This window comes from Leopardus geoffroyi, chromosome C2 (genome assembly GCF_018350155.1).
Source record: "Leopardus geoffroyi isolate Oge1 chromosome C2, O.geoffroyi_Oge1_pat1.0, whole genome shotgun sequence".
Classification (NCBI taxonomy): Eukaryota; Metazoa; Chordata; class Mammalia; order Carnivora; family Felidae; genus Leopardus; species Leopardus geoffroyi.
The window spans coordinates 132,587,485-132,604,266 of NC_059333.1; the positions used below are offsets into that span (position 1 = coordinate 132,587,485).

The 16,782-nt window shown below is 40.5% G+C and overlaps 1 protein-coding gene across 6 annotated transcripts in view; it reads right to left on the reverse strand.

Annotated features, from left to right (window-relative positions):
• LOC123611579 (collagen alpha-4(VI) chain-like) overlaps window positions 1–16,782 on the reverse strand; it is a 122,195-nt gene that overhangs the window by 16,088 nt on the left and 89,325 nt on the right. For all 6 annotated transcript variants that reach the window (XR_006718740.1, XR_006718739.1, XM_045503672.1 and 3 more), the window contains exon 33: window positions 912–1,002. Coding sequence is in view for 4 of the 6 variants with exons in the window: in XM_045503672.1 (XP_045359628.1) it covers window positions 912–1,002 (91 nt within the window). In the remaining 2 variants the exon portion in view is untranslated. The remainder of the gene's footprint in view (window positions 1–911; window positions 1,003–16,782) is intronic.

The window sequence follows — 16,782 nt, forward strand, 5'->3', positions numbered from 1 at the left end:
GATACTATGGGTGTGGATGAGAGCCCTTCACACTTGGGCATGCATGGGCTTTAGTACAAATTTCTCTCTGGCACAGATTAACATGGGGTGCAGGTACAGTGATGAAACCTGGAGACCCAGAGACATTGGATGGCTTGCCAATATCCCACCAGTGGTCAATGGAAGTTCCAGGCTTAGAGCCCAGGATGGCTTGCCAATATCCCACCAGTGGTCAATGGAAGTTCCAGGCTTAGAGCCCAGGATGGCTTGCCAATATCCCACCAGTGGTCAATGGAAGTTCCAGGCTTAGAGCCCAGGATGGCTTGCCAATATCCCACCAGTGGTCAGTGGAAGTTCCAGGCTTAGAGCCCAGGACTCTTTTAATTTAATTTAAGTATTTTTTTAGAGAGGGAGGAGGGGCAGAGGACGAAGGGGAGAGAAAATCCTAAGCGGGGCTCCATCTCACGACCATGAGATCATGACCTGAGCCAAAATCAAGAGTCAGAAGCTTAACCAACTCAGTCACCTGTGTTCTCCTAGAAGCCCGGACCCTTGTGTCTAGCTTCAGAGGTCTGCCTTATACACTAAGGGGTCACTAAGTAAGGAACACAGCCCAGCCATCTACAGGATGAAATCTAAGAGCAGATCAGGGATAAGACAATAGGGATGAAAGGGACTATGGGGCACTCACAGATGCCTGCCCCATCAACAGAGGTCAGGCACAACTCGGTTTGGGCTGACTGTGGCCACAAGGGAATGCGGTGTGTGTGTGATTCTCAAGATGATTCCTAAGAAAAAGTGATTCCCAGATTCTAAGACTCTGCACATATCAAGCAAATACACATCTGCAGAGCAGACCTGGCCTGTGGCCACCAGTTAATTCACCCCATTCTAAAAACATCAGTCCTATCAGAAATACTATCTGGGCTTACCGTAACACAGAGTGCAGCGGGCCATGTGCTCCACATCCTGTGGACTCTCGGTCTCCCACACGAACACGTGAAATCTGTTGGATCCATCCACCTAATCCAAACACATACACAAGGCTATCATTAGCTGAGTTAAATTTCCAGCCATGCTGTTCATGCTTTTCCCAATTCCGATGAGAAGGACATTAATATGATATTTTTAGAGAACATGTATAATTATATACATAATTAGAATTTGGTATTATCTGTTACAGTCATTTATTGCCATTTAGTTTTCCAGTTCTAAACTGGATATGAGACTATCATTGCTGTGGGTACGTGCAGGTCTTCAGACTCCCAATGTGTGTAAAGCTCAGTCAATGTCATGTCGTGTTGGAATGAAGATCAGGGAGTTGAAGGTTCGGTCATTTATAAATTCCATACATCTGGAGCTGCCCACAGTATGCAAGATGCAGTGTGGTGGGAGTTACAAACACAAACAGGCAGACTCTTCATGGTGGTGGTGGCCATATATGTAATACAGCATTAAAATACAAAGAGGTAGATACCATAAGGGAGGCCTTTCTAGCATATTCCTGGTGTTTAGGGCTGGTACATGCCCAAGCCAGAAGCCAAGAGTGAGGAGCACTCAGGGAAGGCTTTGGGGGAAGGCAAATATGTTCATCTCTTTCCTTCAACCTTTCCAATTATGACTAATTTAATAACTGATATCAAAGCTTAAAAGCAAACTATTAATAAATCAAAATAGTGATAATGATAATAATAATAATAATAAATCATCCAGCAAAGTCCATGTGACAACTGGTTATCAACAAACCATTCCCTCTTCTTCTTTTTTTTTTTTTAATTTTTTTTTTTCAACGTTTATTTATTTTTGGGACAGAGAGAGACAGAGCATGAACCGGGGAGGGGCAGAGAGAGAGGGAGACACAGAATCGGAAACAGGCTCCAGGCTCCGAGCCATCAGGCCAGAGCCCGATGCGGGGCTCGAACTCATGGACCGCGAGATCGTGACCTGGCTGAAGTCGGACGCTCAACCGACTGCGCCACCCAGGCGCCCCATTCCCTCTTCTTCTTAAGGCCACAACTAGACTACATTTCCCACCCTACCTTGTAGCTATTTAAAAAAATTTTTTTTAATTAAAAAATTTTTTTGAATTTAAATTGAAGTTAGTTAACATATAGTATAATAATGATTTCAGGAATAGAATTTAGTGATTAATCACTTACATATAACACCCAGTGCTCATCCCAACAAGCACCCTCCTTACTGCCCATCACCCGTTTAGCCCATTCCCTACCCATCTCTCCTCCAGCAACCCCGTTTATTCTCTGTATTGAAGTTTCTTATGGTTTGTCTCCCTCTCTGTTTTTATCTTATTTTTGCTTCCCTTCCCCTGTGATCATCTGTTTTGTTTCTTAAATTCTATATATGAGTGAAATCATATCATATTTGTCTTTCCCTGACTTATTTTGCTTAGTTAGCATAATACTCTCTAGTTCTATGCACATTGTTGCAAATGGCAAGATTTCATTCTTTTTGATCGCAGAATAATATTCCATTCTGTGTGTGTGTATACACACACCACATCTTCTTTACCCATTCATCAGTCAATGGACATTTGGGCTCTTTCCTATGATTCAGATGTTATTCCTTTTTAATGAGTCACTGAGTTCTCTAAATCTTGTGTCGTGATTTTTTTCCCTTTCTTTCCCTCTTTTTTTCCTGCTTCATCATTCTCCATAATCTTATCTTCCATATGCTGATTTGCACTCTGCTTTGTCCATCCCTGCTATCAGGGCATCTATTCAAGGTTGCATCTCAGTTATAGCCTTTTTAATTTTGGCCTGACTAGAATTTATTTCTTTTATCTTTGCAGAAAGGGATTCTCTGGTGTCTTCTATGCTGTTTTCAACCCCAGCTAATATTCTTATAATCCTGGATTTAAATTCTAGTTCAGAAATTCTACTTATATCTGTGCTGATTAAATCTCTGGCCATCACTTCTTCCTGTTCTTTCTTTTGGGGTGAATGCCTTCATCTTGTCATTTTGGAGGGAGAAAAAATTAACCAAAAAAATTAAATTAAAAAATCAGAAACAAAACAAAAATATCAATTAAGAAAGCTAGATCCTAGGTATGTTTCAGCCTGCTGGTTGAAAGAAGCTTGATAGAGAAAAAAGGGAAAGGAAAGAGAAAGAAAAATAAAGGAAATTTTTAAAAATTGAAAAATATATATGTAGTAAAATAAAGAAAATAAAATAGAATAAATTTTTTAAAATTGAAAATAAAATAAATCAAACAAAAAATAATTTGTTCTTTCTGTATCCAAGAAAGAGAAAGAAAACAATTTAAGCAAAAACAGAAGTAAAGAAACTGAATAAACAAACCAGTAAACAGAATGAAATTCAAATGTAGTTACATCCAGTTTCCCCGAGAACTGAAACTATGAACCACTCTATAATCCATACACTAAGCAGGTGGAGGGATTTGTGCTGGTCTTCTGGGGGATGTGCCTAGGGGGCTCAGTTGGGTGGGGCTTGGTGTAATGTCTCCATTCTCCACTAGGAGGCACTGCTTAGCTTACTGAGGTGGGTTCGTGTGCACGCACACATGGGCGTACAGTAGATGTGAAAATGGCTTCACCCAGCTCCCTAGCCTCTGGTGCCGGAACTTCACACTCCTATGGACCCGCTGTCAAGCATCCCTTCCCTATCTCAGATGGGGTTATGTTTCAAAACCCCACACTTCAGAAACCCCTGAAGCTTGGACCCACACCAACTCTCTGGGGGAGGGTCTCAATGGCCGAGTGCCACCTTGCCCCAGAAAGTGCTCATGCAATTGCACAGTGGCAGAGATTCAGAGATTATGGCAAATCATAACACACAGCCAGTGCCAGGTTTCATTGTACTCTGGCATCTTTGTCCCAATACCAGCAAACGTGGCTGCTCTCTGGGGTCCATTAGGACCTTTGCCTGTGAGGAGGCTGTATGGTCTCTACCAAATGCACTCCAACCAGGAGAACCACTTCTCCTCTTGTGGCACACAGGCCCCTCAGACCCCACTGCCTGCTCCTGGGGATTTGCCCTGCTTCCTCAACCAAACACTACCAGGCACTGAGCTTCAAACCTTCAGGCGCTGCTCTTCACTGTTTATATACTGGTGCTATTGAAACTCTCTCTTTCTCCCCATCGATGGTTTTGGGGAACAGATTTCTTGTTTAGTCACCTGCAAGTGTTTTCATTCTTTCTGTCTCTCCAGTTACTTTTGGGGGGAGTGTTTTTCTTGCATGATCCCAACGTGCCACACTCTCCCCCTTTCTCTTTCTCTCTCTGTCCTCTCTGTCTACAAAAACAGCTCCCTACCCTCTGTGGCTTTTCTCTCCCAATTCACCTCTCCACACCATGTACCTGCCAAGTTCTATGGCTCAAGTTATGCAGATTGTTGTGTTAATCCTCAGATCAATTTCATAGGTGTTCAAAATGGTTTGGTGATGATCTAACTGCATTTCAGGGATGAGAAAAGCTCAGGGTCTTCAGGCTGCTCTGCCATCTTAACTCCTCCCCACCTTTCCTCGTAACTAATTGGACCATGACTAGGGTCTAGCCAATGTCTAGCAAGCAGATGGATGCCATTTCTAGTGCATGCACGTCTGCCAGTCAAATGTAGATGGCCCAGAAAAAGTTCTGAGGACCTTGGGTATGGTGGGGACATTCATAGGAGCCCAGGTGCTGAAATGGGTCCATAGCACAAAACACTCCTGTCCTCCAATGCACATCAAAGGAATTGCATTATGCCAAAGGATGGCATAAATATTACTTTATTATGATAAGCCACTGAGACTTGGGCATCAATGGTTCCACAATTAATCTTCTCTGACAGATGCAGATTATTTCCAGGACTTCTAACTCGTGATAAAATTAGGAATACTTTCAGATTATTTCTCTCCAGATGTGAGGTGGTTGTTAGGTTAGTCGTATCCATCCCATTGTCTGCTCTCTGCCAAACCATGAAGGACAGTGGCCCACTGAGGAGAATCTCCTCCTCCTTCATCCCTGTGGCCAGGACCAAGCAGGCTCTGGACCCTCCTCTGGAATCAAGGGCCTAAGGTCTAGGGCTAACATCATGTTACTTTGGAAAATAATTTTCTGTAACATGTACTCCTTATAGAGCTCTTCACTCTTTTTGTTTGGGACTGCAACGTATCCCAAACTTTATCTCTCAGAGTGAGCTTACTTGAAAGAAAATCCCATGTGGAGAAAGAAATATAAAGAGTTGGACTTTTGTTCGTGCTAATATAACACAAAAAAAAGAAAAAAAACCATGGAAACTTTACTAAGACTCTTGAGAAGAAAGGCAAAATGCATCTTCTCTTCTTCCTCACATGGTTATACTTTTTGCTGAATTAGAAATTCACATTAACCAAGATCAATTAAACAGCTACTACATAAAAGCCTTAGCAAGCCATGTGGCGATACAAAACTGACATAATCACACCTTCAAAGAGCTTAAAACCTAACAAGAAGGAGAGAAAAACAATTTTCAAGAAAGAAAGAGACCTATTGATATGTTTTAGGAATGTTCATTTCAAGAGCAAGGGATAGAGGGAGCCTGATGCAGATAGCAACATCTAGCACTTTGGGGAGAATGAGTAGGATACTTACTTAGCAAAGAAGCAGGCGAAAGTATTACAGTGTGGAGGAACACCATGTAGGAAGGCCCAGAGGTAGACAGTGGTTGTCTATAGAATTCTCCTCAGTGTTCCCACTCCCCAGAGATTAGAGAACACCCACCTCCAATGTGCAGCTACACAGCACATGTGAAACCCTGGAACCCCCTCCCCTGACAGATGGAGGAAGCTGACATGAAGGAAAAGTGCAGAGTTGCCAAAATTCAACATTCTGATTTACTCCAAATGGTCATCAGATCTGAATACTGACCAAATCAAATAAATCATCAGGAATTAAAGAGAAGAGCGTAGGCACAGATATGACAGATTGATGGCTTTACTGGAATCCACAAGAGACAATGTGAAAAGCTTCTGAAAGCAGGACCCATAGCAGTGTTCCAGAAGCTGTGAGAGGTCCAAAATCATCCTAGGAGTATCAATTTTATGCAAAGAGTTGTGGGGAAATGCTAAGTTAGTGTATATTATTTTTAAACCACAGGAAACCTAGGTGAAGTGTATTACAAAATTCAGGATTTGTGTGGAATTTTAAGATACTATGAAAAACTTCAAAGAAATTCAAACATCTCCCCAAGTTTGACCCATGGGAAGGGTCCTCTGCCATAGTTGGCTGTGTGACCTTGGACAAGCCTCTGGCCCCTGATTCCTCAGCAACAGAGTTTAGGATCTGAATGGATGCCATGGGATTTCTTTCTGTTTCAGTACAGTACAGCCTGGTCTTCAGTTACAGTCTTCTATATTTGCCTCATGTTCAGGACACTGTGTTACCTTTTCAACTCTGAGCAACTCAGAAGATATAACTATTCCATCTCTTGTACGCTTATTGGAAAATTACCAAATTCAACTGAATTGGAATAGTTACAAACTTACATCTTTTTAAAAACTTTTCTTAGGGAGAATAATTTTATGGTCACGCTTAAAAATTTTCCTGTTCTTAAAATAAAATTGTGGGAACAAGTACACAAAATCCAATGCAAGTCCACAGGGAAATATGATTCAGTATAGAACATCTGTATGTAGTTGTTATCAATGAAAAATTAATTACTTTGAATTTGGACTTGCCAGCATGGTCCTTGTCATTGATAAGGTGAATGAGACAATTCCTGGGAAAGCTTAAGCAGAGAAACAGTATAGGAGGGAATCCAGTAGAAAGAGAGGAGAAAAGTGGCTCTATGATCCTTACTACAAACTCCCATCGGCACCAGAGTAGGAAATTTCAAATATAGAGTACCTTAAACACTAAGTGATCTGCTTGGTGGGCGAAGCTTTACAGTGGTTTAAATTGACACCTTTGGTGATTCTCTCAACCAGCCTCCTGAATGCCCGGCTGTGGTCTGTTGGGATTAGTTGTGTACAAAAGACAGGAGTGTATGGAGGAGAGAAGACATGGCACATGGATTTGTATTAATGTCCTCTTTTGTTTCACAGACAGATATTTTTTTCAAAGGATCCAGACAACCTTCAAACCCTAGCCCCAATGTTAAAGAAGTATCCATGAGCCCTGAGCTGGAGAGATCCACAGGGTTTGATTCAATGTTTCAGCTGCTGTACTAAGCTGCCAGGGTCATGGGACAATGTTTGTTTCTAGAACTAAGTTGGGGGAGGCTCTTGGCTTGGACAGATGGGAGTAGAAGAGAAGGAACCAAGGGTTGGGAAGGAGGATTTGCTTTGGACAGATGGGGAGCTAACTTGACCCTAAGGAGGGAGAGCTGGAAACCATCTGGCTTCCAGTTGAGGCAAGGACTTGGGGAACAAGAAGGGGAAACTAGACAAATTAGGGAAGGAGACAGAAATAGAAAAAGAATCATCATGTAACCTGTGATGGACTCCAGGAGGTTGAGTCCAGCCCCAACTCCTCGCAGTCGGCATGGTCCCATCCCACCCCAAGACTGCTATGAAACAGCTGCCTTCTTCTGGACTCCCCAGGGTTTGGCATTAGATAGAATGGGGTGTCAGGTGGCAGAGTGGGACTTGGGAACCTGACAGATTGGAGTGCAAATTCCAGGATTATGCAGTTTAGAACATGTTGCTTTCAATCTTTTTTTAAATGTTTATTTTTGAGAGACAGAGATAGAGCACGAGTGGGGGAGGGGCAGAGATAGAGGGAGACAAGAATCCGAAGCAGGCTCCACACTCTGATTTGTCAGCACAGAGCCTGACGTGGGGCTCGAACTCACAAACCATGAGATCATGACCTGAGCCAAAGTTGGACACTTAACCAACTGAGCCACCCAGGTGCCCCAGGAACAAGTCGCTTTACCATTGACCTTCCCTTACCTCATCTGGGAAATGCAGATTATCATTATTAACTTGTGTGATAGTTATGCAGATTAGGCCAACACTCCTCAAATTTAAATGCCCATGCAAACCATCTGCGGATCTTGTTAAAAATGCAGAACCTGATTAATTAGATCGGGTAGAGTCTGAGATTTGGCATTTCTCATGGACCTGGGTAATGCTCATGCTGCCAGTCCCGGGGCCACATTCTGAGCAGTGAGGGGTGAAGGTGACAAGGCATGAAAACCACATAGCACGTGGTTGGAACGTCATAGGTGCTTACTTAATGGAAGCTGTCTAATTTAATAAATAGTTACTGGGCATAGAGGCACTCTTAAGGTCCTTGAAGCGATGGTAATAATAACAGCTATACACTGAGTATATAAATAGAAAGTGTCAGTTTTTGTGCCTGTAGACACTATCTCCTAGAACTCTTAGAACAAATCTGTGAGTTTATTCCCATTTTACAGGTGAATAAGTGAAGCTCCAGTGCCAAGAAAACATGTCTAGATAACACAAGGAACAAAAACATAGTGTGAAGCCTCATTGTCTAATTTCTTCCCTTGGTTGCTGATCCTGGCTGTATGGGAGTAACAATCTAATAGAAAATAACAACCCACATGGCCTCGGCAGCAGGTCATCCATGACCTCTGCAAGAGCCTCTTTGGACAACCCAACACTTTCTTCAAAAAAGAATGTCCTCCTCTGGCACAAAAACAGATACTCAGATCAATGAAACAGAATACAAAACCCAGAAATGGACCCAAAAACATATGGGCAACTAATCTTTGACAAAGGAGGAAAGACTATCCAATGGAATAAAGACAGTCTCTTCAGCAAGTGGTGCTGGGAAAACTGGACAGTGACATGCAGAAGAATGAACCTGGACCACTTTCTTCCACCAGACACAAAAATAAACTCAAAATGGATGAAAGACCTAAATGTAAGACAGGAAGCCGTCAAAATCCTAGAGGAGAAAGCAGGCAAAAATCTCTTTGATCTTGGCCGCAGCAACTTCTTACTCAACACGTCTCCGCAGGCAAGGGAAACAAAAGCAAAAATGAACTACTGGGACCTCATCAAAATAAAAAGCTTCTGCACAGCGAAGGAAACAATCAGCAAAACTAAAAGGCAACCGACAGAATGGGAGAAGATATTTGCAAATGACATATCAGATAAAGGGTTAGTATCCAAAATCTATAGAGAACTCCAAGGAAGACATCCAGATGGCCAAATGACACATGAAAAAATGCTCCACATCACTCATCATCAGGGAAATACAAATCAAAACCACAATGAGATATCACCTTACACCTGTCAGAATGGCTAACATTAACAACTCAAGCAACAACAGATGTTGGTGAGGATGAGGAGAGAGAGGATCCCTTTTGCACTGCTGGTGGGAATGCAAAATGGTATAGGCACTCTGGAAAACAGTATAGAGGTTCCTCAAAAATTAAAAATAGAACTACCCTACGACCCAGCAATTGCAGTACTAGGTATTTATCCAAGGGATACAGGTGTGCTGTTTCAAAGGGACACGTGCACCCCCATGTTTATAGCAGCACTATCAACAATAGCCGAAGTATGGAAAGAGCCCAAATGTCCATCGATGGATGAATGGATAAAGAAGATGTGGTGTATATATACAATGGAGTATTGGCAATCAAAAAGAATGAAATCTTGCCATTTGCAACTACGTGGATGGAACTGGAGGGTATTACGCTAAGCGAAATGAGTTAGTCAGAGGAAGACAAAAATCATATGACTTCACTCATATGAGGACTTTATGAGAGAAAACAGATGAACATAAGGGAAGGGAACCAAAAATAATATAAAAACAGGGAGGGAGACAAAACAAAAGAGACTCAAATATGGAGAACAAACTGAGGGTTGCTGGAAGGGTTGTGGGAGGGATGGGCTAAATGGGTAAGGGATATTAAGGAATCTACTCCTGAAATCATTGTTTCACTATATGCTAATTTGGATGTAAATTTTAAAAAATTAAAAATAAAATAAAATAAAAAGAATGTCCTCCTCTAACTTTTCTGAGTCCTGAAATTAAACAAAAATTTAAAGTGACCCCCCCAAAATTTTTTGGCCCTCCTCTTAATGTTTTCATCTTCTAAAGCTGATTTCTTTTGTCTCCACGATAGCCAGCATTCCATTCTTTGGATGTGGATTTTTTTTTTAAGAGCAATACATAGAAATAAAAATAGAACCAGTTCATAGATTTATCTCATAGTGTTGTTGTAAAGATAAAATGAATTAACACATGGAAGAACTTAGAACTTCTAAACTCTCTTCCTATTTTTCACTTTTGAACTCAAAATCTTATTGCTGTTGGGAATTCCACACCTTGAGCAAGTTATTTAACTTCTCGGTGTGTCAGTCTCATCATCTCAAAAATAGGCTATGATAATAGTTATCTCACTGAGTTGTTTAAGGATTAAAAGACATAAGTGACTTAGCACAGTGCCTGAGTCAATAAACGTGAGCTATTATCCTAGGTAATGTTTCAAAGGAACATGTACTAGACTTTTCGTAAAGAAACATGAAATTTGAAACCTGGCACTGAAATTGCATTTTCCCTGCAATCCTCTGCTTTTTAACTTTAAAAATAGGGCAAATATTTTGAGACACAGGCAACTGGACAGTTCTTAACAAATGGGATCAGGGAAAAAGAAAGGTATGGGGACCTGAGCTTGTCTTGTCCCTGAAACACAGCTAGATCAGCATCAAACCATTTTGAACACCTAGAAAATTGGTCTGAGGATTAACACACCAATCTGCATAATTTGAGCAATAGATCTTGGCAGGTATGCAGTGTGGAGAGGTGAATTGGGGGAGAGAAAAGCCATGGTGCCGTGGAAGATAGGGAGCAATTTTCATGGAGAGAGGACAGAGAAAGAAAGAGAAAGGGGGATAGAGTGCAGTGCATTGGATCCTACAAGAAAAGAACTCCCCCTGAAAGTAGCTGGAGAGAAAGCAAGAGAGAAAGAGTGAAAATACAGAGGACTGGACAAGAAAACTGTTCCCCAAAGCCACTGATGGGGAAAAAGGAGAGGTTTTCAATACTGCCAATTTTCTATAAACAGTGGAGCACAGAGTCTGAAAGTTTGCAGCTCTATGCCTGGTGGTGCTCCAGCAGAAATGCAGGGTGAATCCCTAGGAGCAGACAGTTTATTCTGAGGGGCCCATATGCCCCACAGAGAAGCAGTTCCTTTGGCTGGAGTGTATTTGGTAGAGACAATATGGCCACGCCATGGGTAAAAGTCCTGGCAGACCCCAGAGAGCTGCCACATTTACTCATATTGGAACAAAGACACCAGAGTGCAGCAAACACTGGTGCCAGCTATGTGTTGTGATTTACCATAAACTCTGAGCCTCTGCCACTGAATGATCACACGAGCATTTTCCGGGACAAGGTGGTACCTGGCCATTACTCAATAAGACCCTCCCTGAGGACCAGCGCAGGTCCAAGCCACAGGAGTCGCTAAAGCATGGAGTTTTGAAACATAGCCCTGTGTGAGACAAAACTCTGGATGGAGGCATCACCTGGCAGGCAGACAGCTTGGACAAAGATAGGGTAAAGGCAGAGAGTTGAGGACAGCCTGAGACAAAGGAGAAGTGACTGATCATGCATCTGTGAGGGTGCAAAATTCCTGCACTGGAGATTAGAGAGTAGGGTGAAGCCATTTTCACCTCTAGCACGCTCTCACTGATCAACCCCAGTGAGCTAAGTAGTGCCATCAAGTGGCGAACAGACCCATTTACAACAAGCCCTGCCAACCTGTACAACCTAGTGGCATATCTCCACTAGGGCAAGTCAGCCTGAGAATTAGAGCAGCAGGACCCTCCCCAAGAAGACCAGCATAATCCCTTCCACTCTGCAAAGTTCCAGTTCTAAGGAAACTTGATAGAGCTTCAATTGGATTTCATTTTGTTTGCTTGTTTGTTTGTTCATTTTCCTTGCTTCTTTTTCTGCTTATGTTGTTTTTTCTCTTTATTTTGTTTCTTTTTCTTTCTTGGAAACAGCACATTTTTTATTCTATTTTATTATTTTAAAAAAATCTTTTTTTTTCATTTTTTAGCTTTTTTTTCCTTTTGTCTTTTCTATCAAGCTTCTCTCAAAAAGTAGACCAAAACACACCTTGAATCCAGCTTCCTTTATCTGATTGTGGGGTTTTTTTGTTTTTAATATTTTAATTTTAATTTTACATTTAATTTTATTAACTTTTTTTTCGTCCTCCCAAAATGACAAGATGGAGAAATCCACCCCCCAAAAAAGAACAGGAAAAAATGACAGCCAGGGATTTATCAATACAAAATAGGTAAGATGTCTGAACTGGAATTTAAAACCACAATTATAAGAATACTAGCTTGGGTTCAAATAAGCATAGAAGACATCAGAGAATCCCTTTCTGTGGAGATAAAAGAAATAAATTCTAGTCAGGCTGAAATTAAAAGTGCTATAACCGAGATGCAATCTTGAATGGATGCTGTGACAGCATGGAAGGATGAAGCAGAGCAGTGAATCAGCAATATAGAAGAAAAATTACGGGGGCACCTGGGTGACTCAGTGGTTAAGCATCCGGATTTCAGCTCAGGTCATGATCTCAACGTTTGTGAGTTTCAGCCCCACATCAGGCTCTCTGCTGTCAGTATGGAGCCTGTTTAGGATTCTCTCTCCCTGTCTCTCTCTGCTCCACTCCCACTTGTGCTCACTCTTCCGCAAAAATACATAAACATCAAAAAAAAAAAAAAGATAAAATTATGGAGAATAATGAAGCAGGAAAAAAAGAGGGAAAGAAAGGGGAAAAAAAAGACTTAGAGAACTCAGTGACTCATTGAAAAGGAATAACATCTGAATCATAGGAGTCCCAGAAGATGTAGAGAGAGAAAAGGGGGCAGAAGGTTTATGTGAGCAAATTATAGCAGGAAACTTCTCTAATGTGGGGATGGACACAGACATCAAAATCCAAGAAGCACAGAGAACTCCCATAAATTCAACAAAAACTGACCATCACCAAGGCATATCATAGTCAGATTACAAAACACATAAACAAGTAAAAAAGCTTGAAAGCAGCAAAGGAAAGAAGTCCTTAACCTACAAGGGAATACAGATCAGGTTGGCAGCAGATCTATCCACAGGAACTTGACAGGCCAGAAAGGAGTGGCAGGATATATTCAACATGCTGACTGGGAAAAATATGCAGCCAATAATTCTTTATCCAGCAAGGCTGTCATTCAAAATAGGAGAGATAAAGAGTTTCCCAAGCAAACAAACACTGGAGGAGTTCGTGACCACTAAACCAGTCCTGCAAGAAATTTTAAGGAGGACTCATTGAGTGGAGAAAAAACCAAACCAAACCAAACAAAACAAGATCAAAAGCAACAAGGACTGGAAAGGACCAGAGAACATCACCAGAAATACCAACTCTACAGGCAACACAATGGCAATAAATTCATATCTTTCAATAATCACACTGAATGTAAATGAACTAAATACTCCAATCAAAAGACATAGGGTATCAGGATGGATAAGAAAACAAGATCCACCTATATGCTGCCTACAAGAGACTCATTTTAGACCTAAAGATGTCTGCAGATTGAACGTGAGGGGATGGAGGATCATCTATGCTGCTCATGGACATCAAAAGAAAGCCAGAGTAGCCATAATCATATCAGACAAACTGATATTTTGGACATAATCATATCAGACAAACTAGATTTTAAAATAAAGACTGTAACAAGATATGAAGAAATAATCATATCAGACAAACTAGATTTTAAAACAAAGACTGTAACAAGATATGAAGAAAGGCCTCATATCATAATGGAGGAATCTATCCACCAAGGAGATCTAACAAGTATAAATATTTATGCCCCAACTTGAAACACCCAAATATATAAATCAGTTAATCACAAACATAAACTCATCAATAATAATAATACCATAATATTAGGGGACTTTAACACCCAATTTACAACAATGGACAGATCATCTAAGCAGCAAATCAACAAGGAAACAATGGCTTTGAATGACACACTGGACCAGATGGGACTTAACAGATACATTCAGAACATTTCATTCTAAAGCAGCAGAATACACATTCTTCTCGAGTCCAGGTGGAACATTCTCTGGAATAGATCACATACTGAGTCACAAATCAGCCTCAACAAGCACTAAAGATCGAGATCATACCATGCATATTTTCAGATCACAACACTAGGGAACTTGAAAGCAACAACAAGGAAAACATTGCAAAGCCCTCAAATACATGGAGGTTGAAGAACATACTACTAAAGAATGGATGGATTAACCGAGAAATTAAAGAGGAAATTACAAAGTACATGGAAACCAATGAAAACGAAAACAAGACAATCCCAAACCTTTGGGATGCAACAAAGGTGGTCATAAGAGGGAAGTATATAGCAATCCAAGCCTTCCTAAAAAGGAAGAAAGGTCTCAAATGCACAACCTAAACTTACACTTAAAAGAGCTGGAAAAAGAACAGTAAATAAAGCCCCAAACCAGCAGAAGATGGGAAATCAATAATACTGAAATCAAAAAAATAAAAAAAGAGTAGAACATATCAATGAAACTAGCAGCTGGTTCCTTGAAAGAATTAACAGAATTGATAAACCCCTAGCCAGATTGATCAAAAATAAAGAGGAAAGGACCCAAATAAATAACAAATGAAGGAGGAGAGATGACAAACAGCACTGCAGAAATACAAACAATAAAAAGAGAATATTATGGGCAATTATATGCCAATAATTGGGCACTCTGGAAGAAATGGATAAATTCCTAGAAACATATAAACTACCAAAACTGAAACAAGAAGAAATAGAAAATTTGAACAGACCTCTAACCAGTAAAGATATCGATTCAGTAAACAAAAATCTCCCAACAAGAGTCCAGGGCTGCATGGCTTCCCGGGGGAATTCTAGAAAAGATTTAAAGAAGAGCCAATACCTAATCTTTTGAAGCTGTTCCATAAAATAGAAATGGAAGGAAATTTTCCAAACAATTATATGAGGCCTGCATTACCTTGATTCCAAAACCAAAGACCCACTAAAATAAGAATTACAGACCAATATCCCAATGAACGTGGATGCAAAAATTCTCAACACATTACTAGCCAATCTAATGCAACAATATTTTAAGAGTTATTAACCACAATCAAGTGGGATTTATTCCTGGGATGCAGGGGGTGGCTCAATATCTGCAAATCTATCAATGTGATACACCACATTAATTTAAAAAAGAATAAGAACCACATGATCCTCTCAATAGATGCAGAAAAAAACATTTGACAAAATACAGCATCCTTTCTAGATAAAAACCCTCAGGAAAGTAGAGATAGAAGGAACATACCTCAGGATCATAAAGGCCATATACAGACGACCCACAACTACTATCATCTTCAATGGAGGAAAAACTGACAGCTTTCTCCCTAAAGTCAGGAACACGACAGGGATGTCCACTCTCACCACTGTTCAACATAGTACTGGAAGTCCTAGCCTCAGCAATCAGACAATGAAAAGAAATAAAAGGCATACAAGGAAGAAGTAAAACTTTCATTCTTCACAGATGACATGATACTTTGTGTGGGGTACCCAAAAGACTCCATCAAAAAACTGCTAGAAGAACTCCTACATGAATTCAGAAAGTTGGAGGATATAAAGTCAATGTACAGAAACCATTTGCCTTTCTATACACCAATAATGAAGCAGCAGAAAGCAAAATCGAGGAATCAATCCCATTTATAATTGCACCAAAAACTATAAGGTAACTATAAATAAACCTAACCAAAAAGGTAAAAGATTTGTATTCTGAAAGCCATAGAAATTTTGTGACAGAAATTGAAGAAGACACAAAGAAATGAAAAATATTCCATGCTCAGGGATTGGAAGAACAAATATTGTTAAAATGTCTATACTACCCAAAGAAATCTACACATTCAATGCAATCCCTATCACAATAACATCACCATTCTTCACAGAGCTAGAACAATCAATCCTAAAATGTGTGTGGAACCAGAAAAGGCCTCAAATAACCAAAGTAATGTTGAAAAAGAAAACCAAAGCTGGAGGCATCACATTTCTAGACCTCAAGCTGTATTACAAGGCTATAATCATCAAGACAGTATGGTACTGGCAAAAAAACAGATGCATAGATCAATGCAACAGAATAGAGAACCCAGAAATGGACCCACAAACATATGGTCAGCTAATGTTCAACAAAGCAGGAAAGAATATCCAATGGAAAAAAGACTGTCTCTTCAGCAAATGGTGTTAGGAAAACTGGACAGCAACGTGCAGAAGAATGGACCTGGACCACTCTCTTACACCATACACAAACTAAACTCAAAATGGATGAAAGACCTAAATGTGAGACAGGAAACCATCAAAATCCTAGAGAGGAGAACAGGCAACAATCTCTTTGACATCGGCCACAGCAACTTCTTACCAGACATGTCTCCAGAGGCAAGGAGAACATAGCAAAAATGAACTATTGGGACTTCATCAAGATAAAAAACTTCTACAGTGAAGGAAACAATCAACAAAACTAAAAGGCAACTGATGGAATGGGGGAAGATATTTGCAAATGACATATCAGATAAAGGGTTAGTATCTATAAAGAATTTATCAAACTCAACACCCACAAAACAAATAATCTGGTAAAGAAATGGGCAGAAGTCATGAAGTAACACTTTTCCAAAGAAGACATCCATATGGCTAACAGAGACATAAAAAGACGCTCAACATCACTCATCATCAGGGAGATACAAATAAAAACCACAATGATATACCACCTCACCCCACCCCTGTCAGAATAGCTAAAATCAACAACCCAAGAAATAATAGATGTTGGCAAGTATGCAGTGAAGGGGAACACTTT